A 25,585-nucleotide genomic window follows, 5' to 3' on the forward strand; every position below is an offset into this window, starting at 1 on the left:
CTTTCCAAACTCCCTATGATTTGAAAATCTCAGATGTTTTCTTTTTCTATTCCTCATTTTCACCATATCCAGATTTCTTTGATAATTGTTGTGGTGTGAAGAGTAGAGGTCGACCGATATTGTTTTTTTCAGGCCGATCTTTTGAAATCCGGGTCGGCCGATGGCCGATTAATGCTGCCGATTTATTTAGGCCGATATGTGCTTGTTTTTAACCTCTTATTTGAACCTTTTATTTGAAAGATAAAATGTAACACAAATAATTACTTAAGATAGACCAAATTTCTCAACAGATACATTTATTGAACACTTGACCAATCTGCACTTGTACACTTAAAAAATGTATAATGTAAAACATATTGTATAAATAATGTATAACAAATATATTAAATGAACAAAGCAGGTGTTACAAACTGCTCCGAGACACGAAGGTTGAGATCCATATGCAGCTATAATTAAGGGGCAATCCAGACACGTAATCCAATATTCATATATATATATATATATTTACACAAATATAAACGTTATATAGGCACAGTGATTTAATTTCAGGAAGGTCTACTAACATTACTGTTCAGGTGTGATCTAAAAAGAAATCTAATAAAGTAATCAATTGTAAAATAACACTGCATAGTTTATCATAGATAGATAGATAGATAGATAGATAGATAGATTAATGCTTATTAATGCAGAAGTTATTCATTCAAGAGCTGAAAGTGATTTTCTCTTTGCCTTTTGTTGTTTGATTCGCAGTAATGGCTCAATCGTCAGCATGTTCATTAGACTGCTTCCCCTTTAAGACAGAGTCTAATAGGCTCCTGATGCAGCATATTTTCTCTCAACTATTTCCATAACTACGTCCATTTAAGACATAAACTGTGTTTAAGTGAATCTCCAAGCCGACCGTTTTGACATATTTTTGTGTATATTTGATCGTTTAGACGTGCACATGAAACCCAAAGTAGCCTATACTTTGCTTGTCTCTTTGCGGTGTGTTTCGGAGCGCGCGCCGCCTTGGGAACGGTATCTCTTGCGCTCTTTATTATTAAACGCGTCCTGCAATTTAGCAACAGTAGCATTTTACAACAATCACCGATCGTGCTGATTCTGACGTTAAGTTTGAGTTTTAGGGAGAAATGTCAGTGCACCGCTGTGAAGGGAAGGAAGTTGTGCTAGACAGAATGCGGCTTATGTATAAATATTCTTTTTATAATCTTTGGAAGGCGAAATCTAAAATAAAATCAGACTAATATCACAGATCTAAACCAGGCTACGTTTGAATATTTAGTTCTGTCACTCATTAAGCTGGGCTCGTGTTGTGCTCGCTGTGGCACCGCGTGAGCGAGATCTCTCTCTCTCTGACTGCGAATAGCTAAATTGCATCACAGACAAATGGTTTCATATTATTATACATAGAAATGGCTGGCGAGATAAAATAACTTTCTCTTTATAGCAATAATAAATGTATTTTCTTAATTTCTCCAGTACCGACAGCAGAACCGATAACATCCGAGCTTACCAAAGCCAGTCCTTCAATAGCCTATAGTGCGTTGGTATATTTTTATTACTTATTTCTCTGCATTGAGTGACAACCCTCTCAAATATAAGACACACAAACAGAACAAATAAAAGTCTCAGATTTACTGTCTGTAATTGCAAAATTCTTGCTTACTTATTGTGACATGATAGCAACCCTTCTGCTGTGATAATGCAACTTCATCTACGCTATCAATATCCAAAGTAGCCAAACGTCATGTCAACTATCGCGTTTGTCGTGTTTTTTCTTGAAGTTGGCAGTAACATATCAAAAGTTTTTAATTAAATATAAAGAAGTTAAACAAATGTAATCCTTACTGTTTTCTCCAAGGAACTTAGCTCCTTCCTTAGGCACTGGATGAGGTCTGCTCACTCTGCTGGAAAATGACTCTAGGGGCAGTGTGCGTGGAACACGTGTTCCACAACAACACTAGGCTGCCCACAGATGCGCCTGCCTAATAATCGGCTTGATATGCGTGGATATTGGCCGATGCCGATTAATCGGTCGACCTCTAGTGAAGAGCTTTGAGTCTCTTGAGCTTTGATTAAGTGAAGACCTGGAGATTCAAGGTTTCAGAGAGGATATGAGACAAGTGCAGACCAGCAGATCAAGAGGTTGACTTGGCCACTTTGATGAACGAAGAGGTCTAAAGTACGCAGAAGAAAAGGAGCATGTCAATGGGGTTTCGGACAAAAACATAATTGCATGAATTATGCGAGTAATGGTTCTCACACTCTGCAGAGTTCTTATTTTGCCAGAGGATGCCGAAGCCACCCTCCTTCCCCCTCACATTTTTGTGTGACTCCGTGCAGAATGGAGCCAGAATGGGGGTTGAGAGAGGAAATTGATGAGGATTGAAGAGATTGAGGGTGCGGATGCTATAAAATGAGAGCAAGCGAAAGTGAACAATTGCCCATAAAGGACATCTGTATGCAGATAAATGCATATCAGTCTCCCACCTACATACCCTTGCAAGTCAGCATGCTGATATATCACTTCAAACGAAGGGACAATCTCTTGTGCAGAGATGGTGGAAACCAATCAAAAGGGAGTTTCATTCCAGGCTGACCATCTTGGAAGGTAAAATACTATACAGCTCCTCAGCTAGTGTATTTACACAAGTCCCATTGGATTCCTTACGTATGTGGACCTTAGAGGTAAAGTAGATGCCACTAAATTTGATGTAAAAAAAAATAAGGCAATATGTTGTGCCATCTTAATGATCCCATGAAATCTCTTGACGAGCACAGTTTTCTAGAATCTCACTATGAATTCAACAGTATGACAATAGGTTGAAAGTTCTTTAGCTGAAATCGTTCTTTGCTAACAGAAATTCAAATCTTGTCTCCAATGCCTGAAGCTCGAAGTCTTGTCGAGCATGTGGGCATAAGAGCTCCAGTTTCCTGGTAAAATGTCCACATAGCCTTTGTCTTTTGGCACAGCAAAAAGTCAGCAGAATGGATACTAACCTGAAGCCCAAACCACAATCCTAAACCTAACCATCATTGGAGTAAAAATGTAATATTGGAGGGAAAATGCAACCTCTGAATCATGCTCATTATTTATTAAGTGAATGCAATTACTAGTTAATCTAGTTTCCAAATCCCAGTCTGATTTCACTGGATCTTTAAGGTCCTGTATTATGTCAAATTTTTACAACACTAGTTTAAAAAAGTAACCGAATGATGAAGAGCATCAAGTCTCTGATTGCCTGTGTCATTGTGTTAGTTAATATTACTCCATTGCATCAGTCCAACAGACAAGTGCAGAACCTTCTGAGAACTACTGTAGTTGTGACACATTCTTAAAGCAGTACGAGGGTTCGTAAATGAGCAGGAACTGCTGTAAGCACGGTGGGGGCGTGTAATAGCGTACACACACACAGCATGCAGCTCTTTATCAGTGGAGAACAGAGGAGCTTCAGGGTATCAAGAGTCGTGACAGACCTGTAGGACAGTGAGCTGCTGCACAGTACCTCTCCCCTGCAGTTCTTTTAATGTTCACCATAAATTCCCATGGGAATGGAATGGTGAGATCCAAACATGTCAGGAGGAATCAGTGTTTTCATCTTTGCAGATGGTGGGACCAGGGTTCGCACAAGGTCCTTGAATTTAGCTTTTAGAAATGTAATACTGGACTACATGGAAAGTCTGCATGTTTTTTTTTTAAAAAAGTGCTTAAAATTAAAACAAAATATTTCTATATGTTTAGCATCCCTGAGAAACACATTCGTTTTTCACATATTTTTTATTTTATTCCCGACATCCCCCAAACACAGCACACATAGTTGAAATTAGGCTTGGCGATATATATTAATTAATATAACATAGCTAAAAATATTATCACAGTATACATTTCATACCATTAATGGGGAGGAAATACATTCCATATGTTTGTTGGACCTCAAGAATGAATGTAAACACAACTTCATAATTGATTTATCTGCTAAATTTAAAGTATACACAGGTTAGGATTATTCCTACATAAAGTGTGTGTGTGACCTCTTTTCAATGAAATTCTACCAATTTCATCATCTTCAGCTGGCGTTTGACTCAACTGAAAGACTTCCTTATGACACTCCACACTCCAGCTCAGTAGGTGGAGGTAATGCACCATAAACTGCATTGCCAACCCCAATAAACATCACAACAAGAAGAAAGCGCAATGGATAATAAAAAAAAAAAAGAGAACAGCGCTATGGATAAACTTTTAATTAAATAGTACATAAAACGGCAACAGAGTTGCTGTTGTGTTCAGTTGATAGCTGTATTGCGTTGTCACTGCAGTATTTTTCGGTACACAATGATATCATATTAGCTGGACAGATAGCTAGCAACTACAAAGACTCAATACCGGTTTCCATAACAGTAGGGCAATGTAGCCACAAGCCTGCTGATATGTCCTAACAAGCTGATTTCATGACTGTGACCTACTTTACCAAACTGCTTGCGTATTTAGCAAGACGTACCTGATTCGATCGTCTAGATGTAGAACACAAGCAGAATAACAAAAATTACTCAAGTTCATTACTCAAGTGAACTTTGCAAAACACAGTAACTTCACATTTTGACCACAAATAGGTTTCTTAAGCCATAAGTATACTTCTATTTTGAGCCATTGCTGTCACAAAGATGCTGAGTGTTCACTTCAAAATGTAAGTGTTGCCACCTTCTGGACCCACTACTTCATGCAAATAAATGCTATTCGCTTGCGCATTCTGCACGTTCAAAGACGCGCAGTTAGAAAAATCAGGCTGCACACGTTCAGTGCTTGAGCACTCTGCTGATTATGAGATTTGCGCCACGCGTCCTGTGCTCGTCCTTAATGTTGTTTGTTGACACGAATAAACCCCTTTTGCTATGTGTGTGAGTTTTTCAATTGATTTCATGATTGTAGTTTCAATCTGGGACGAATGGTGGTGTGGTTGACAAACCCAGTCTGCAAAGTGTTGTGTAGTGCACTTTCCTTAAAAAAAAAAAAAAGCAAATTTGCCTCTTGTTATCTTCACATGAAATTGAGGTTTAGATTTGCCGCAAATGTTTACCAGAAGTTTGCAGGTCTTTTGCGATAGTGGTGAACCTCCAGGAAACCTTTGGGAACAGTGGACAATTTGTCACAAGTTTGCCATAAAACTCATTTGATCACTACATTGTGATCAGATGAAGGCCAATTTGGTTTATAAAAGTAAGATTTTCTTTCCATAAGATAAGCGTATGTATGAATTAATGAATAATTAGGGCAGTCAATCGATTAAAACTTTTTATCTAATTAATTACATGGTGTCCTGATTAATTAATAGCATATACAAATATTTGCTGAGAAAGCCCCCAGGGTTAACTAAGGCGGCCGCCTAAGCAACACACGCCTGCCACCTTAACTACGTCGTCAAAAATATATATATGAGCGATATTCGCCGTGTTACTCTGTCCTGTTTTCTCCCTTTCCATCTTTAAATATGTGATAAGCCTTCGTGTTCGCTTCAGTCTTGTTATCAGCACGTTCTTCCGCAGCGGCGCGTGTGTGTGTGTGTGTGTGTGTGTGTGTGTGTGTGTTCATCTGAGCCTCATAGGTCTGTCACTGCTCGTCAATGTCAGAATATTTGAGATGACAAATCAAAGTAGGCGGGCTTTATGTTCACAGCGCAAATTTTACCAGAGCGACTCGACGCGCTTCAGTTTACGGTCGGTCAAGTGCGAGATAAGATGTAAGTTGCTAAACTAAACATTTGCTATTTGACAGTTTTTTTTTTTTTAGGTCATAAATGTTAAACAAATCACAAAAATAATCAGGCAAATTAATAAACTTTTGTCTATTTTCGCCATTTTTAACTGAAAATAGACCACTATGTGTCGTGACTGATGTAATGTAGCCTAATAATTAATTTACTGTCATTGTGATGGGACAAGACACATTAACCAGGGTACTCGCAGGATCTTAAAAGCATTGAAAAATAATCTCAAATTAAGGCCTTAAAAGCCTTGGATTTGGTATACAAAGTCTTGGATTTCGTTACAAAGGTACCGGTATTATTTTATTTATTTATTTTTTGCCTTTACTAGGATAAGTTCATACCATAACAAAATTAACTGTTACTAATGCAGGCTAATTAAAAATTCATGCAACGTTGAGTGCATCCCGCACTCCACGTCATAGCAGAAAGCGCGAAAGCGTGCGCACAGTTACTATGGTTACTAGGCAAGTGAATTGCAGAACAAGATAGTAGCCAAGCGTAGTTTGTCGTCTAAAGTGGGAACGTTTCAGTTTAATGCCAGAATTCAATAATGTAAACCCCAAATCAGAGCTTTTCTGTTAAAAGAACATGTTTTCTACCCGGTCATTTCAATAGTATCTGGCAATCTGTAATGCAAGAAGCGCGGATGATCTGAAAACACAGACGAGCTGGAGTTCAGCAATCTTCATTTGAGATTGTCAACTTAAATTGAAGTGTCATTCAGTCGGCCTGTGTTCTGTCACGAGCCGCTTGCGCTGTTTGTGCGAACAAAATGCAGGCTGATATCCCAGCATTGTTTTTAATGTTGAATGTTTCCCGAATATCCACACGATTTCAAATGTGACATTGATTTTATACAACAGTTAAAAAACAAAACAAAAATGCATAAATATAAATGCATAAATGTAAATGTAAAAGGGTAACATTAAGTGATTTACTACATTTTAAAACAGTATAGTCAGGCTTATTGCTCTATTTTGCAATGAAATCTGTGGCTTTGAAAGAATCGTGAGATTCAATTAATGACTCGATGACTCGCACATAAAGACAATGAGTTACCGCCACCTACTGGCGATTTTAATATACTTTTATATAATATTTTTTATTATATAAAAAGTATATTATTTATATATATTTATATTTATATAATACTTTTATTAATATTAAACGATGTTAACATTGCCTATTTATTGAACATTGTTTTATTTAAGGCATTATTTATTTTTTTAAAGGTATTACAAAGGTAAAAAATGAAATGGGAAAATTGATTAAAGGGAGCAAATATTGTCCCTTAATGGAAAAGGTGTGACTGCAGTCTTTAAAAAGATATGACTGAAGTTTTAGTATTTGTCTTAATTTGTGTCAGGAGTTATGCAATTCCAAATACCCCCCACCACCACCACCACCCACCACCTTAACTAACACATTTTCTGCGGGAAACCCTGGCCCCTCATATAACAATAATTCAATAAGTAATTATACATAGTTATCTTTAAATATTGTGTGTGTGTATATATTCAGATAATTCAAATGCATTACGTTCTTGTAGCAGAAGAGTTAATCATTGATAAGACAATACAAAAAGTGGCTTTAGAATACAATGTAGTATTGATCATAAGTCAATCATTGGCATACAGTTCACAGCAATCCCTTTCAAAAGTGAATTTGTCAATCAGTTGGAGATTTATTATGAGGGCTTGTTTAAGGACCCGTCAATGTACACCTGCTTCAGACAGATGCTTGTGTAGAGTCTCGGGTGCGTTGCATCATAAACATAAAATGTTTAGGTCACAGTGTCAAGTTAAATATAGTTTAATTCTCAATCTTTTAAACACATCTTGAGATCCCTTAGTTTGCATTTTGCGCTTCAAGCGTTTGAACGCAAGAACGTAACGAATGTTTGTTGTTCTTCTGAAATTTCAATTACTGCCCTCTGGAGTGAACAGGTGGTACTACAAGCTTGCATTTCTCAGGAATGTTCCTTATTACGGTCCGGGGGCATTAACACGTTATTTTTTGTAAAATTAATCGCTATCATTATTTATATATATATATATATATATATGATAGCGATTAGTCAGTTTTGGAGCTCTACCTTCCAAACGTACTCATAGTTAGCATAAATTTAATTCACCTACCAGAGATAAGATGCATGCTATAGTTGTTTTTACTGCATATATCCATCAAGCACTCATTTCACTGAAGCTGTTCTTACATCCGTTTGTCTTTGCTTATTCTGAGATCTAAACACTTTAACATGATTGTCAGAAAAAAAAAATTCCTAACAGACATTAATGTCAGTGACATTATTCATGTTAAATTCACTATGAATGAAGCGCCTCCCACTGTTGTTTTGAATGAAGGTACATTCCATGCAGAAGCAATCATCCCTGTGCCCTATTCACTTCGACTTTACCATCCACTGTGAGCGCTTTGAAAGGCTAAAAGTTGTGGGACTCAAAAATCAGTTCTGAATTACACTTATTTTTAAGTCATTTTTGTTGGAAATTCAGTTTGAAGCAATCTTACCGCATGACGATCATGATTGTTCTCTCTTCAAAGGGCCAACTTTGTTTGCTAAAAGTTGAGGATTTCAAAACGTTTTCTGAAATATTTGTGCACAGGACACATTGCTGTGACAAATGAAAGTATAAACAAGGCATAAGGAGAAAAAGGCAGAGGAAACAAATTGCCCACATTGGTTCTTGCATGTATTGTCACATTTTTTAAATGTGTGAAAGTAAACAAGATTTAAGAACGGGGCAGTTTTCCATGTGGCAAGCCACATATTTTGAGAGCCCCTGTTCTATTTAGTGAAATCTTGACATTAAGCATCTACACTACACTCAAAGTGCTTTACACAGTGAACAGGGGACTCTCCTCAACCACCATCAGTGGTCATTATCCATGTGGATGATGCAACAGCAGCCATAGTGTGCCAGAACGCTCACCAAACACCAGCTTTTTGTGGAGAGGAGAGAGTAGAGTGATATTGCCAATTTATGGATGGGATTAATAAGGATCCAATCAGGTCTGATACTCAATTTTCTTTAGTATTTAATAAATTCCTGATTGATTTAAAAGTATGGTCCTTTTTTTTTTTTTTTTTTTTTTTTATCATTGAATATTCCATTTCACTCAAAAATGCATCACATCAGTAAAATTAGTTGCTAATGCTGTTTCAAGATGAGTTGGCCTAAATCACTTACAGGCCTCAAATCAAAACCTCAATATTACAATGACAGGAAATGACTGAATAAGCAATATTCAGCAGCAAGTCTGACCATTTCCTTCCTGATGGAAAGTGTTGATGATATCTTTCACTTTGAAAACGAAAGTTCAGTACACTCAGAAGGTTTTATTTTTAAGGTCTTACAAATACCATTAACCATGTGTGGTTATTCAATGGCATTTTGCATTGCATTTTCACTAATGGGCCAACAAAGGATGGTGGCAGAGTCTAGAACAGCCATCAGGGTTGTTGGCACTACATGTTGTTCTGTGATAAATGTCTGCAGCATTTCTTCTCCATTAGCTCCCAATGGTGCCTGTGGGACTCACTGTCTTGTACACTTACACACATTCTCTTTTACACTTCCCTCTTAATTTCTGTTTCTCTTTCTCATATTAATCAGTACAGGAGTTTTTATGGTTTGTTTGTTTGTTTAGGAAAAAAAAGTATGGTGACTTTAAAGAGTGATTGATTTTACGGGGTGATTTAATTTTTTTAAATCCCTAGCAAACTGAACCCCCTGTGAGTCTTTATTGATCACTATGATGATGGGTTTGAATTCTAAGCGTAGTTCTTCACACTCAAAATAGGTTTATTTTGGATATCATAATTGTTTTATAAATACTTACAAAATCTTCCATTTACAGGATATCAACACATTATCTGTTATCAATAACGTTACTGTATCTGTTAGCCGTTATCACAAGAACAACTGTGGCTAGGAAAATAATCAGAAGAAATAGGATTGGTATAAACTGAGGCAGTTGGATTAACATTGATTAACAATATAACAAAATTTGGTCCAAAACCAAATTTACTAATTTAAAAGATACTCCCACTCCAACCTATCAAAAGCCTTTTTTAGCATTGACTTATAATACTGCCTTAGGGGATGGAGTTAGTATAGCTTATGTTAAACATTTACTACATTGTTAAACAACTACAAGACTGTCTGCCCTGAAATCCAGTCTGATCAAATTATATTATTTGAGGATTTTTTTTAAGCGGATCGCAATGACTTTAGAAATCATATTACCATCACAACTCGTCAAACTGATTGGTCTGCACTCTGCAAGATGAGCAGTCTAGTGGATCCTTATTTTTCTTATGTAAAATAATGCAATAGATACTTGAAGTGTAGGTGGGAAAATATTCTTTACTAATGCTTTTGTATAAACAAAGTCGAATGGAGTCCAGTTTATCTTTTGAATGGTTAAAAAACTCTAAATAGTTAAAAGTTTTACCACTCTGAAGAGACCTAATTGTTGTTCCAATTTCCTCCAATATGAGATCCTGTTCTAATTCTACTTTAGAGTCAGAATACTAAACATTTTAGAAAAAAACAAAGGTCATTATTGCCTGGTGTTGATTCCATTTAATATAATTGAATAAAACTTTCTAAATTTGTTTTAGTATAATGATCATCTGATAAAGAACCATCCGGTGTCCTTATTTGTGGAATAATAATATTAGATGCTGCTTTGTGATAGTTGTTGAATTAACAATTTAGATGGTTTATCTGCAATAGGATTTAATGAACTTCTCTGCTTGAGTAGTGTTCAAGAGATCGAACTCTGTTTGTAAACCCTCTCTTTCTTTGATTTAAGTTGGGTGTCTATCTAAAGTCTTCATTTTAGAAGATGCACTCACTTAGCACTTTACTAGGGACACTGTGGTCCATGCAACACGAGCGTAAACCGTATATAACCGTTTATATAAGCCACTGTCGTCGTCGTTGTCCATCCGGACCAACACGTGCTTGCCCTGGATCAATGGCAATAGCCTCCGCAGGGCGAGCAATACTGCCAGCATCTCGAGGTCCTGTTCAGGAGCCAGCGGCTGCGTGCCCATTGCACATGGTACCCCAGCCAGTCTTAGAGGCCTCTGTCGTAACCACAATGCGCCTGGATACTTGCTGTATGGAGACTCTTGCCCGCAGGAATGCAAGGTCTGTCCAAGGGCTGAAAAGTAGAGCCAGGCTGATGTAGAGCTACACGATGTGTGCAGCGGCACCATGCGTTTCTCGGGGCTTGGGTCTAGGAGAGAGAAAACACACCGGTTATGTGAACCAGGGATTGAGGAAACTGTTTTTTTGTTTTTTTGTCGCAGATACTGTGCGGCGAAACAAAAGGAAAAGGGAACAAAAGATTGTCCTCCTGACCTCCACTGGGGGATGGAGTGGTCTGCTTACCAGCTCCAGGGCTGGCCAACTGCCCCTTGCCCACTCTTCTCTAGTGGGCAAGGGGCACTAATGGAAATATCACATCCGAAGTTCCTGGGGGTGGGGCCCTCGCGGCAGGGGGGAGCAGGGAGTGCCTCATCCCTCATCTTAACCAGGTTCAGCCACTGGTGGCACTCCTGGACCACAATTGGTAGTCTGATCCCCACACTGGGATCAGAACTACCCTCGTGTGGACTACCACTTGTGGTGCAGGAGCACCGCCTGTGGCTGGACCTGGACTAGATTTAGTCGCCAGAGACGACATCGTCCTACAGGCTCAGCAAGGGAGTGCTGTGCAATTCCACCAGGTTGTGGTGCTCAGCGGGCACGATCGCCTTATCCACCTGGGGTAACATGGCATAACCCTTGGTCGCCCCACCGTCGAGGGTAGTGAGAGTGGACAAGCCAAAGGATCGCATTCGGGCAGTGAAAGTGCCCTCCACGATCGCATCAGCTCGTCATGCACCTCCGGGAAGTAGGGGACTGTAGGGGGGCATGGCCGCGAGCGGCACGCCAAACCAAGATTCTAGTCATCAAGCCACGAGTGCTCGGGGTGGGTGGAGGGTTCCACACGGGCAAGCGGCCCAGGTAAGCATGGCAGTCAACTCCGCTTTGGCATCAGACTGGGCTGCAACACCCGAACCGGTCACAAACGAGCGTACTAGGGAGTGGGCGGTCTGTGGGGATTTACCCGGCGTAACCATACCCACTAAAGTCCCCGAATTGCTTTCAGCGTCAACCGGTGCGGCCTCGTACCCATAGGTAGAAGGACCAGCATGGGGGACAGCTGAAGTGGCTTTCCCTCGAAAGAAGGAAAGCCACGATCGCAACGTTGCCATGATCTTGTTTTCGCAATGAGAACGTGAACCATCCACAAACACTCCCTCAACGTGATCCGGGCCCAGACATGTGAGGCAGTGATTGTGACCGTCAGAGGCCGAGAGGTAACTAACGCATCCTGGAACTGCACAGCGATGGAAAGGCACCTTTTAAAAAGATGTTCAACATCACTGCTTTAATAGTAGAAAATATACTCTTTTTAGAGGAAAAGCTCTTTTAAAGGGTGTAGACTGCAGTGGAGTGGAGGGAGAGAAACCGCTGGAATGCGCTGTATATCCAACAGTATATGCTCTAAAGAGGTGAATGGTTTATGATCGTATTTCAGCTTGCTGAAACCCAACCGATCGGCAAAAAAATCTGAATGAATCCGCATTCCAGCCTCCCTTTTATACCCGTATGTCAGGGGGAGTGGCATGCAAATTCTACTCGCCAATTCTCATTGACCTTTTCTCAAAGATCTAAGATCTTGACTATGGGAGTCACATGTCATAGGTCACCATAAACAAAATCCAAACACTGTTTAATTTAGACATTGTAACATGTATGCATCTATACATCTGTAATGAAACTTTTAAAATGGAGGCTTGTTTTTCCATGTGAATTTGTGATCGGATCGACTTGACAACCAAGTGATCCTCAAGTCATTTAGTGTGTGATACCTAGTATTTTTTATATTCTGTTCAGATTTTAGAAGTGGTGTAGTGTATAATCCAGCCTAAAAGTGCTTCTCTTCATCAAAGCAGATGAAGAAAGTATTTGACTGATGAAATAACTAACTACATCTCAGAGTTTAATGGCAAATTGGTGCTGATGTGTGAATGGCAGCAAAACAGAAACAAGACAGAAAGCCTGTGCATGTGTTATTAGCAGTTGAAGTACATTAATCTGTAAAGGCAATCCAACAATTTAACTGCAGTTTACCAGGTTTCATGTGTGAAAGTGGCTAGTGTTTTTCAATCCATTCCTGTAGTAACACTACACATTTTAGAGGTCTCCATTATCTAACACAACCATTCTACTTATTAAGCCCAAAGTATTCACAAAGGACGTATGATGCAAATTTCACCATCGGCAGAGTACCGCCCGAATATTCGAACCCTGCATTCTCTGAACGAAGATGTAATCGCAAATAAACAACAGAAGACGAATGTAGAAACAACAACACATCTGTGAGGAGGTCAAAAGATACCTGCATTTTATATCTTGAGTCTGAAGGAATATAAAGACATCTTTAAGGGTCTAAACTCTTGAAGCGATATAGTCCAGAATCTCATAGCAAACGTAGCATGCATGCACCAAAAGCCTGTGTATGCGCGCACAGTCAAATTAAGAATAATTTGAAAGGCTATTGTTCGACTGTGCGTAGACCCTTGGCATTCATATCAGAACCAAAATATACTTTGGGCTTTAGGTAATTAGTAGAGTGCTCAATGCTCTCAGTAGAGTGTCTCAAATATGGGAGAAAGATATGTAGTATCACAGGTACTCCAGGAAAGGATTGAGAAACACTGCCCCAAAAGATGTGTTTGTTGAAGGGAGTGGTGAGTGTGTTCGTGTGTTTGATTACTGGGAGGATTGTGTGTTTTGTGAAGTCTTGGGAGTAGAGTGCCAGGTGACAGCTGTTCTCGCATGGCCAGCCCTGTGATGTAACTCACTTAAGCCTCACAACACTTCATTTGTTGCATTGAAGATGAATACTTCCTCACTTCACTTTCTACAACACAGTCAACAGATTTAGTTCCTTGATGGCATTGGAAAGGAATATTTCACCCTATACTATTCCTTTACTTGATAAGACTAATTATTCATAAATCAGTAAGTTTATTTGGATGACTTTAGATTTTATTGCAGAAGGGAGGCAGCTAGTATTTGTTTCATTATTTGTGTTTTAGCCTTTGACGCTGATACATTCAATGGAAAGAAAGCTCGTTACTTGCTGCAGCTGAATTGCTGCAGCAGCCAGGCTGGTCCTTGGAAGCCGACTCTTTACATACGATGGATGATGTTGCCATGACGATGTGAAGTGGTTGTCATGCTCAGGGAGTGGCAAAGACAGAACAACATCAATGGAAGAATGTGAGAAAGGAAGAACAAAAGGAAAGACAAGAGACAACCTGAGAAAAAGGCTTGTGATTATAATGGCAAATAACTTAAGGGCAATAATGTTTATTTTTTTGTTTGTTTATTCAGACTCCCTTTCAAAGCACTAATGTTTATCAAGTGCTGTTGTCTTGTTTTCTGAGTGGGTGTGTAAACTAGTATAAACCTCTACTAAAAGGTTAAAATGCATTCTCTCGCCTCAGCAACCCATTGAAAGCTTTATGGGAGATTTAGCTTGAGCAAATTTTGTGGAATTCTCATTTCTGGAACATTATTAGAACCACAAACCAATGAACTTTTTGATTTTTTTCATCTTATTAGAATTACACCTCCCAACAAATGGACTGTTCTGGGCTGGTTTTGCCCTTTTGTTCAATTGCTTTATCAAAACAGGAGACTGATTTGAGAAAAAATAAATGAACCAATGGACGTTATCATGATTTTTTGTCAAAAGTTCAACCCCTAACCCAACCCCTACGCCTAACTATGATTTTAATAGGGAAATCACTGGTGTGTAACACGAAAGAAATAAAACATTGGGGTTTGGAACAAGATGAGGGAAGTGTATTACAGGCTATTGACATACATCAGTCATTTGTATTGCAAGGAGTATAGATCCTATTTGAAGCCTGTATTGTATCAAACTGTGAAATTGGTGATATGCATGGGAGCAAAAGTTGTACCTGTTCGTAGGACTCAAGTCATATGATATCTTATTAATTCGCCATCTCATATAAATCATTATGAGTTGTCAAGAGACAGTGTTGGAATTTGAATACAATTAGAGCTAAAAATTGATAAAAGAACATCCATATGAGATATGCAAAGAGTTGAACTAGTTTTACAATTTTGGATGTACTTTTGTACCACACATTCCCAAATTTGAGATAATTAAAGGGATCAATTTCCCCCATTTTTAGAATTCAATCCTAAATTAAGCCAGCTTCACTTTCTATGCATGTTTCCGTCCATTTTGATTTTACTGCCTACATTGAATACATACAGATCCACCATCTCTTCGTCTGTCTGCTGCAAATGCATTGCAAGAGATACAAAGAATGCAAGCTGCATACAAGCCACAACAAAAACTCTTATCCACACTTTCGATGTTTCTTTTCATTACGGTTTTCATCACTTTCTTTCTGCCATTCTGTTGGAGGGATATTTAGAGCAAGACTGTCGACACCCTTGAGATGCCCACATTTCGATCACTGAGGCTAGCAAGAGGGGCGAGTATGTTTTAAAAAAGTCAAGGCAGAATCGATCTCAACAGTAACTCAGGAGAGAGTGAAGAAGTTATTGAAAGGCAAGATGACAGTGAGCACTACATGGAAGAGATATGTGTTGTGCTGTTGCTGAGAGCTCATGTCACAAACGAGTGCTCTATTGTAATTAATGAATGCCTTTGGTGACGGTACTAATACTGCTTTCTTACTACTCTGAACAGGGTAAACAGAATAACACCAGCTACAGTCTCTAAATTGTATTAGAAATAGATGAGTGGTAGACTACATATTCAAACATTTTCTGAGGCATAACTTCAGATTTTTGACAGATTCATGCCTTCAAATCAAGCATGCCCTGTAGGTAGATGCAATTCGGAAGGAATATTAGAATTTACAGTGTTTAATAACACTGTTGACATCCAAGCAAACAACAGTCGTAACATGTTTAATGTCTAATACATTTACCTATATGTGCTCTCCAACAGATCCTGCAAAACAAACTCATCAGTTTGCTACACAACTCCACTTCTTGACAGAATTACAGTCAAGACGGTCAACAGCTACTTGTATTTTAAGCTACAGTATATCTGGTATTGTTAAAGATGCTGACATGACAGCAGCCATAAACTGAAGTGACCTTTTTATGTTCTGTCTTTTATATCCTAAAAGTTACTTGCATCCTTCAAAATTGATTTGAGTACAGCAATGTACCTCTCGTTGTATGCCTGCATTGGTGAATTATTTGAAAACAAACGTGCCTTCATTCATCGGTTGCTCTTTTGTCCATGTTTGTCCATCCATGTTTTGTTGCCTGAATATACGCAGAGGCAGTAGTATGGAGACCACTCTTAGAAACCACAATGTTTCTGTTTGTTTGTGAGAGTAAATATTGTTTATATAAGAAGTGTAAGGATTTCTTTGTGGCATATGAAATGCTGGCAAATATGTTCGGGTTTTGCTGCAGAGCTACCCAGTTTATTCTTCTGTTTAAGAATGTTTAGTCCAACACATGAAATGCCTGTCCTGGATTTATGAGTCATTCGGTAACTATGATTATGACTTGAAAAAGCAGGTAATAGCCCTGAATACTGAAGCAAGCACAGGACCCCCTATGGGTAAACTAATCTGAATTAAACCTCGAAGACAAACATCAAAGGGTATGATTAATGTTGTTGTTTTTTTTCCACCGAAAGAGGACCATTTTAAAATGTCCTATTTATAAAAAAAAAATAAAAATAAAAAAAGTGTTCCTCTTAAACATTAGGGATGAATTAGTTTCATGCTTTCTGGTGATTATGCAACTGCCTTGGAACAACATAAAAGGATGTCAAAATAATTGCATTTCTCATTCTTTTTTTCATTACCAAAGCACAAATAACATGAACAAGTAACAAAAAGAATATTAGCAAGTAAAATGAGGATATTCGCACTTATGAAAAGTCATTTTCCTATGGTGTATTGTAGGCTTCCAGCTGTCTTTCGTATTTCATATCTATGGTATTTCCATTAACAAATATGCTCAACAACAGTAATTCTTTTAAATGTGACAAAAATGATCACTTACTCTTAGCAAGTCAATAAGTCAAGTCAATAGTAATTCAGTACTCATTGAATTCTCAGCATTGCCACAAGGGGTGCTATGGCAGGCATTAGCGTAAACTTCAGTGACCATCTTACTGTAAAATTATCACTTACTCTAAGCAAGTATGGAAACGCAAACTATTCTAGTTTACGGAAGCTCAATTTCATGTGGTCCAATCTGAAATATGTCTAAACGCAATTCATAATGCAGCACAAGTACGCATTGAATTATTAGTGTTGCCACAAGGGCACTATAGCAGGCATTGGCATAAACTTCAGTGAATGTCTTGGTGTAAATGTCTTTTTAAATTTTCTCTTTCTATTTCAACTACTGTCATGGGAGAGCAACAGTTTGGAGGCAATCTTCCTGAACAGCTTAAGTTTGTTAAACTGTACATGTTTATTGCTAGCTGCTCGCACAACACATAATGGTACAGACATTTAACTAACTATATTGGCCCCTTGAGTACTCCGGCTTGTTACTGCCACAGTAATGCAAGCATGCTCATACACTAGCATCACTTTGACATTTGCATCTGTGTACTTGCAGATGTTTCTTGCCAAAGTGTCACTAAAATGAGAAGTGATATCATAGATACACCTTCCCAATAACTTTTTTTTTTTGTCTCTTTTTTTTCCTCAGCTGAACAAGCAGCAGTTACAGGTGGTGAAGGAACGATTCCAGGCCTTCTTGAAAGGAGAGACGCAGATTGTGGCTGATGAAGCTTTCTGTAATGCTGTGCGCAGTTACTATGAGGCAAGACTCTCTGATCTTTTCCATCTTCATTACTGTAATGAATGCATGCCACCAAAATGTCTATGACAGCAGTCTATGTAGTGACCTTTGCATGTTGTAATTTTATGTTTCAAGAGTTATTGTCTTTGTCCTTCAAGAGTGGTTTATGGCCCTGTAACTGAGTATCATGTATTGTGCCTGCATCGGTGGGCAAATGCTTCAATTACACCGAGTTCAAACCCAGAGTTTGTGAGAGAAGTGGAGCAACAGCAATTTCACCTCACTAAAAGTATTCTGTAATCAATCTGCTCAAACTCCACTCTGATTTTAATTTCCCACTCCCCGTTTAGAGTTTCCTCCATAGGAAGAATTTGCACTCCGTAACTGCTCCACTGTAAAGTTCTTTCAATATGTAACATTTATATTAGAGGTTGACAGATATAACGGTTTTGCCGATTAATCGGCACAGATAAGGATTTCTGGAACTATTGGTTATCGGCAAAAATCCACACCGATTATTTTCCTCCTGTTGTGTCCCATTGTGTCCGGTGCAGGAGCGGCTGGGAAGGATGTGCTATCATTATACAGCATGAGAGCGGCCTCTAGAGGCTAAATAAAAACTTTCACTGATGCCTCGTGGTGGTTGTTTTGACACGTGAGACTGCACGTTGAATTCAGCGGAACGGACGGAGCTGAACAATGTAGATTTAAAACACCAACAACTAAAAGTTACAGTATGTATAGAGTACATGTTGTCATATCATTATAAAGTAATTCATTTTTTGAATAGATATTGCATTAGTAAAGAACAGCAGTATGTTTGTAGACCAGGCTGAGAGGACACTAACATTAAAGCTAACCTACAGTGGTTAGAACAATGTGACAAAAAACAAGCAAGTCCTACCCAAATGTTTAAATAAAATGTATTACCATCTATTTGCATTAGTTTATATCCAGTCACGTTTATGCTTTAGCCAGCCAAGTTGTATATTTAAAGGGTAGTGAGAGATATGAGAAGAATATCTTCATGCAGTCAAGAGAAACGTATAAACAAATCAGAAAGGTCTTTGATTTTAATACATTTTTCATCCTCACAGTAATACGTATTTTTGGTGTGTGTGTGTGTGTGTGTGTGTGTGTGTGTGTGTGTGTGTGTGTGTGTGTGTGTGTGTGTGTGTGTGTGTGTGTGTGTGTGTGTGTGTGTGTGTGTGTGTGTGTGTGTGTGTGTGTGTGTGTGTGTGTGTGTGTGTGTGTGTGTGTGAGAACAGTTTCTCGGAGAATTAAAACGAATTTAACATACAAACAAAAATATCACTGAATTTTATAGAAGCATTAAAAGCATAAGACAGTGCAATTCACTAGTTTACCCTAGTTTCACATTAAAGACCCCTCACCAGAAGTGAAGAGATCAGCCACTTGAAAACGTGCGATAGCTCTGTGAATCACAAAAGGCTGCGTTTAATAAGTAAATATATATAATGCACGGACAGCGCCAGCCTTCACGCAGTGCATAATATTTGAGTGCTACTCACGAACACCACCTCCGATGTAGATGCTCAATAGTTCGGTTCACTTATAATATGCATTTAGAACGGCACCAGAGGTGCATGTCTTACAATAAATTGAATAAAAAAGAGAATCCTTTAAAGTCCAGATGCAAGTTGAAACATTTTTGGAAAAAAAAAAAGAAAGAAAGAAAAAAGAAATCTCAAATAAAACACTGGTTTCTTTTCTACTGAAGACTTGAAGACTGGAATTACTGTTAATTCTGCTGCTACATTATCCAGTATACTAGTTAATAATAAAGTGTATCTTAATAAGCTATACATTTATATTGAAATAATGTGAAGTTAGATATTTGTTTCTTTACATATTAAAGAGTACACCCAATTAGTTCCACACAATAATGTAAAGATATTCTAAACTGATTATGCAAAAAAAACAACACTGGTATCGGATTGGGATCGGTATTGAGATTTCTGGTATCGGTACATCCCTGTTTTAAATGTTGTTTTTTCATTCAGTATCAATTGTATAAACTATCGGCTGATTAATCGGTTATCGGCAAAATCGTTTATCTGTCGACCTTTAATTTATATCATGAACGTTTTGTCTGGAGATTGAGTGAATACGTTTTTATATAAATGATAATCATACTAATGCGATGCATTAGTATGATTATATGATTCATCAAAAATGGGCCACACATCTGAACCGAGAGAGTAACCCACTTATTGTATTTCCATATATGAAAGGAACACCATTTCTTCCTGACACTTCATTTTAAATTGATGGTCGTCTCCACAATTGCGGTCACACATCACATTTTCACAAGTTCCATCTTTATTTCATGCTGACAGCTAATAGAATCTTAATGCTGTTTAACACCAAGTTGAATTTTTGGTGACATGCAGTGCATAATGGACTGTTAACATTTATTGGAGCAATCTTTGAGCTAGAGAGAAGGTAAACACTAGGGATTCACCAATGTATCAGCTGCCATATTTATCGGCCAATTATTGATCAAAATTAAACTATCGTCAAATCTGTTTTATGCATGAAAATGCGGATATGGAAAAACCAATGATTTATTTATAATTAATTATCACCACACTTTCTGAACAATCCAGAAATAATGTAGATCCACAGAATGTAGAAGGGTTGGCACTCCTAAGAAAATTTAATATTACATTTATTTTTAATCCTTCTCGTTCTCACATTGAGGAAAAAACGTTGTTTCAGACGTGACAGTTGTGGAAAAACACTTTGAAACCAGAAAACTTTGACATTGGGATGGTATCCATTAAGATTGCATGATTCATTGGTTAAGATTAATTCAGCAATTCAGTTTGCGCTTCAGCATTGTGTAAGCAAGTGGCACCCTTTAGCAGTGTTTATGGCATCATCCAGTATACCACAATAGAACTTAAAAGGCCATTTGTTCCTTTAACTTTTTAATTTTCTGTGATACGATTGATATTTCCGGTGAATTGTCCAACATATGCATAATATGAATTTGTGAATAGTAAAGTTTTAGGAAGTTAAATATTTTTTTAACGCATTAAACAGTCAACTATATTTACGCATTAAATTTACCAGCCCTAAATTAGTAAACAAAAATAACTTGACAATGTGCAAAATGACGTGTGTCAAACTGCAACGTAAACTTGATCCAACATTATTCCAACATTCTGAAAAATGCATAAACATTTAATAACTTAAACATGTGTCAAACATATTAAAGAGTTAACTGAATACACAACATATAAAAACAGCCTACTTGAGATTCTTCAGCTATTTGGGTACAGGTGAAACTCGAAAAATTAGAATATCGTGCAAAAGTTCATTAATTTCAGTAATTCAACTTAAAAGGTGAAACTAATATATTATATAGACTCATTACAAGCAAAGTAAGATATTTCAAGCCTTTATTTGATATAATTTTGATGATTATAGCTTACAGCTTATGAAAACCCCAAATTCAGAATCTCAGAAAATTAGAATATTGTGAAAAGGTTCAGTATTGTAGGCTCAAAGTGTCACACTCTAATCAGCTAAACACCTGCAAAGGGTTCCTGAGCCTTTAAATGGTCTCTCAGTCTGGTTCAGTTGAATTCACAATCATGGGGAAGACTGCTGACCTGACAGTTGTGCGAGAAAACCATCATTGACACCCTCCACAAGGAGGGAAAGCCTCAAAAGGTAATTGCAAAAGAAGTTGGATGTTCTCAAAGTGCTGTATCAAAGCACATTAATAGAAAGTTAAGTGGAAGGGAAAAGTGTGGAAGAAAAAGGTGCACAAGCAGCAGGGATGACCGTAGCCTGGAGAGGATTGTCAGGAAAAGGCCATTGAAATGTGTGGGGAGCTTCACAAGGAGTGGACTGAGGCTGGAGTTACTGCATCAAGAGCCACCACACACAGACGGGTCCTGGACATGGGCTTCAAATGTCAAGCGTCTTACCTGGGCTAAAGAAAAAAAGAACTGGTCTGTTGCTCAGTGGTCCAAAGTCCTCTTTTCTGATGAGAGCAAATTTTGCATCTCATTTGGAAACCAAGGTCCCAGAGTCTGGAGGAAGAATGGAGAGGCACACAATCCAAGATGCTTGAAGTCCAGTGTGAAGTTTCCACAGTCTGTGTTGGTTTGGGGAGCCATGTCATCGGCTGGTGTTGGTCCTCTGTGCTTTATTAAGTCCAGAGTCAACGCAGCCGTCTACCGGGACATTTTAGAGCACTTCATGCTTCCTTCAGCAGACAAGCTTTATGGAGATGCTGACTTCATTTTCCAGCAGGACTTGGCACCTGCCCACACTGCCAAAAGTACCAAAACCTGGTTCAATGACCATAGTATTACTGTGCTTGATTGGCCAGCAAACTCGCCTGACCTGAACCAAGAGAAAGATGAGAGACATGAGACCAAACAATGCAGAAGAGATAAGGCCGCTATTGAAGCATCTTGGTCTTCCATAACACCTCAACAGTGCCACAGGCTGATAACATCCATGCCACGCCGCATTGAGGCAGTAATTAATGCAAAAGGGGCCCAAACCAAGTACTGAGTACATATGCATGATTATACTTTTCAGAGGGCCGACATTTCTGTATTTAAAATCCTTTTTTTTTTTATTTTATTGATTTCATGTAATATTCTAATTTTCTGAGATTCTGAATTTGGGGTTTTCATAAGCTGTAAGCCATAATCATCAAAATTATATCAAATAAAGGCTTGAAATATCTTACTTTGCTTGTAATGAGTCTATATAATATATTAGTTTCACCTTTTAAGTTGAATTACTGAAATTAATGAACTTTTACACGATATTCTAATTTTTCGAGTTTCACCTGTATGTCCAAAATTTCTCTGATATCAAAAACCATATAAGGTTTTTTTGGAGACTGATGCCATGCCAGGTAGGAGACCATACTCCTTTCATCAGTTGAAGTAAACTACAAAAGTCCCAGATACAAGAAATATATTTTTCTTTACACCTGCAAGAAAAAATGCTTATAGCATTTTGTGCTTTGGTCAGCTGATAATTGATTGGAAATTGACTGGCTGTTCTTTGATTGGAGCGTTGCTCAAACGGGTCTTGAATTGCTTTACCTTTTAATTGCTTTTTCTTATCGTTATTTATGTCTTTCATGTTAATTTAATAGTATGATAAGGCATGCAACATTTCCATGAACAAGAAAAAATGATGGTCCACTGAATTAGACCACATTAATATAAGCAGCACATGCACAGTCATCAAACAACCCTTTCAAATCAGGACTTTTACCCTTCACATCATTCATTGTCAGTCACAATCTTTTTTTATTGCCCTTGCTTTCCTTTCATCCCTTTCTCTCTGTCTCTCTCTTAATTTCTTTTTCTTTTATAACATGATCCAGTCTTTTAATTGCACTGGATGGGAAGCAACGCTTTGAAGTTAGCTCTGATAGTCACTTGTGCAGATGTGAAGGGCTCTGGGTACGCTGATCAAAGTTCCAAATTGTCATTCACTGGCTATCTTGCTCATATCAAAGCATTGCTTCAGTGTTGTTGTTTTTTGGGTTTTTTTGTCATATGCTACGGTGTGCCACCAGAGACATGTGTCCAGCTGTAGGGGTTGTGATTATTGTTCTAAAAATTTAGGGTTTCTTGATTGCAAAGTTTCTCTTGAGTTTATAAGTGGACTGCAACACAAGAGTACTAAAGTTTACCCAAAAATGAATGAGGAATTTTCCTTTTTGGGTGAACTGTCCCTTTAAATCCCTGTAGTTCTGGCAAGGAAAGCAATAATTTACATAAATGGATCCTTCTGGAGAATCTAGGACCAATTCTGTCAGTTCAAGATGTTCTCAATACCAACCAAATGTGTCTCATGAGAATCAGGTATAGAAACAAATCAGGTGTTATTTAGCAGTCCCGTTGCCATTCATTATTTAGATTCAGATTAGTAAAAGATGCCTAATAAGGGTTGCACTGACTAGCAGCTACTATTGGACCACTATTGCATGTTTTAGGGCAATGCAGACTAGTTGTGGAACACATGACTTTAGTTATGCTGATTCTATACATGGCTACATTTACATTACATTTATGCATTTGGCATACACTTTTATCCAAAGCGACTTAGTGCACTTATTACAGGGACCATCCCCCTGAAGCAACCTGGAGTTAAGTGCCTTGCCCAAGGACACAATGGTGGTGGCTATGGGGATTGAACCAACAACCTTCTGATTATCCGTTATGTGCTTTAGCCCCCTACGCCACCACCACACACATAACATGGCGACAACAAGAGGAAAATCTGTAGCATGCTTACATTCTACAGTAGATAGCTTTGTTGATTTTTAAGAGAGTACAAGTATGTCATATTGAGTCACTTGTAGTGTATACACCATGTCAACACCGTGTCAGCTGTATAGGACATACTCTCCAGCTAGCTGTTTTTGACCTGCCAGAAGAAGCAAAAACTGCTGGTGATGTATGGTGTATGGCAAGAAATTTACATTAAGGTAAAAATTGAGTCGTCGACGATTCAGCTACTTTTCTGGATTACTATTTAATTTGTAAAAATAAGTAGTTATGCCACTCCTAATGTATAATTATAATAATAGCCATGTAACACAACTTTCTGCAGGAGCAGTAACCAAGTACTGAATCATTTTGGTAGTTTCCTGCAGTTTCTTTCTTTCCTCTGAGAGTTTTTGCGGTAATGCAAAAACACACATGAATGGACTTTTCTGAGGTGCGTATTATTTATGTAAACACTAACACAGTTACTGTATGTCTAAGACTATGTGTCACGATTCACTGTTGTCTGGCCTGTGTTTCTCCCCTTTCATCTGTTCCCGTACTACACTTCCCATAATTCCCTGCTCTCATCTCTGCCAGCTGTCCTTCATTGTCCTCACCTGTGTTTCATTTAATCATTATCCTTTGTGTATTTAAGCCCTGTTGTTTGATCATTCGTGGTCAGTTGTTGTATGTACCTGTATGTGTTTTGACCTCTTGTTCCCTATCCGTTCCTGTTTTTGCTGTTCCTGTGTTTTTTCCCCATCGTGGATGGTTCTTTTGTTAATTTTATTAAATACTTTAAGCTGCATTTAGATCCTGCTCCTGTGACCTCCTTCGTTGTAACCGAACAACTGACCAAAAACGGCTCCGTTCATTCGGTTGACCCAGGCGAACTTGCCTGTTCCAGAATATTTCCGTCAGTTTTGTGTCCTTGCCAAGTGCACAGACTTTTCTGATGCTACACCTGAAGTCCATGTACTCGATCGGGCTCGTTGCACACCAGTGGAGGGAATTGCCGGAGACCGGAGATTACACATGGAGTATGTGAGGCTAGTTTTGGAGACACTCGCTGCAGAGGAACCACCTCTCTCAATCCCGGTTTCAGCTTCTGAACATTCCACGACTGCCGTGGCCAACGAGCCAATGCCCACGCCTGCCACGGCCAACGAGCTGGAAGTCTCGTCTGTCCCAGAGCCATTGTTGCCAGTCTCCTCCTTCCGCGGCTCCACCCCCGGAGTCCTCCCACGGCTCCGCCTTCCACGGCTCCGCTCCCGGAGTTTTCCATGGCTGTGGTCCTATGGCCACCTCCCAGGTCTCCTGACCCAGCCCCCGTCCTGTGGCTTCCTCCCAGGCCCCCTGACCCAGTCCCCATTCTGTGGCCGCCTCCCAGGCCTCCAAACCCAGTCCCCGTCCTGTGGCAGCCTCCCAGGCCTCCTGACCCTGTCCCCGTCCTGTGGCAGCCTCCCAGCCCTCCTGTCCCCATCCTGTGGCAGCCTCCCAAGCCTTCTGACCCTGTCCCCGTCCTGTTGCTGCCTCACAGGCCTCCAGACCCGGTCCCCACCTTGAGGTCATCTCCTTGGTCTCCAGGCCATCCCCCAGATCT

At 38.9% G+C, this 25,585-nt stretch overlaps 1 protein-coding gene across 3 annotated transcripts in view; it reads left to right on the forward strand.

Moving 5' to 3' along the window:
* cadps2 (Ca++-dependent secretion activator 2) overlaps positions 1–25,585 on the forward strand; it is a 219,976-nt gene that overhangs the window by 20,828 nt on the left and 173,563 nt on the right. For all 3 annotated transcript variants that reach the window (XM_052119448.1, XM_052119449.1, XM_052119450.1), the window contains exon 2: positions 17,609–17,722. In XM_052119448.1, the coding sequence (XP_051975408.1) occupies positions 17,609–17,722 (114 nt within the window). The remainder of the gene's footprint in view (positions 1–17,608; positions 17,723–25,585) is intronic.

This window comes from Xyrauchen texanus, chromosome 46, assembly GCF_025860055.1.
Source record: "Xyrauchen texanus isolate HMW12.3.18 chromosome 46, RBS_HiC_50CHRs, whole genome shotgun sequence".
In the NCBI taxonomy this organism is placed as follows: domain Eukaryota; kingdom Metazoa; phylum Chordata; class Actinopteri; order Cypriniformes; family Catostomidae; genus Xyrauchen; species Xyrauchen texanus.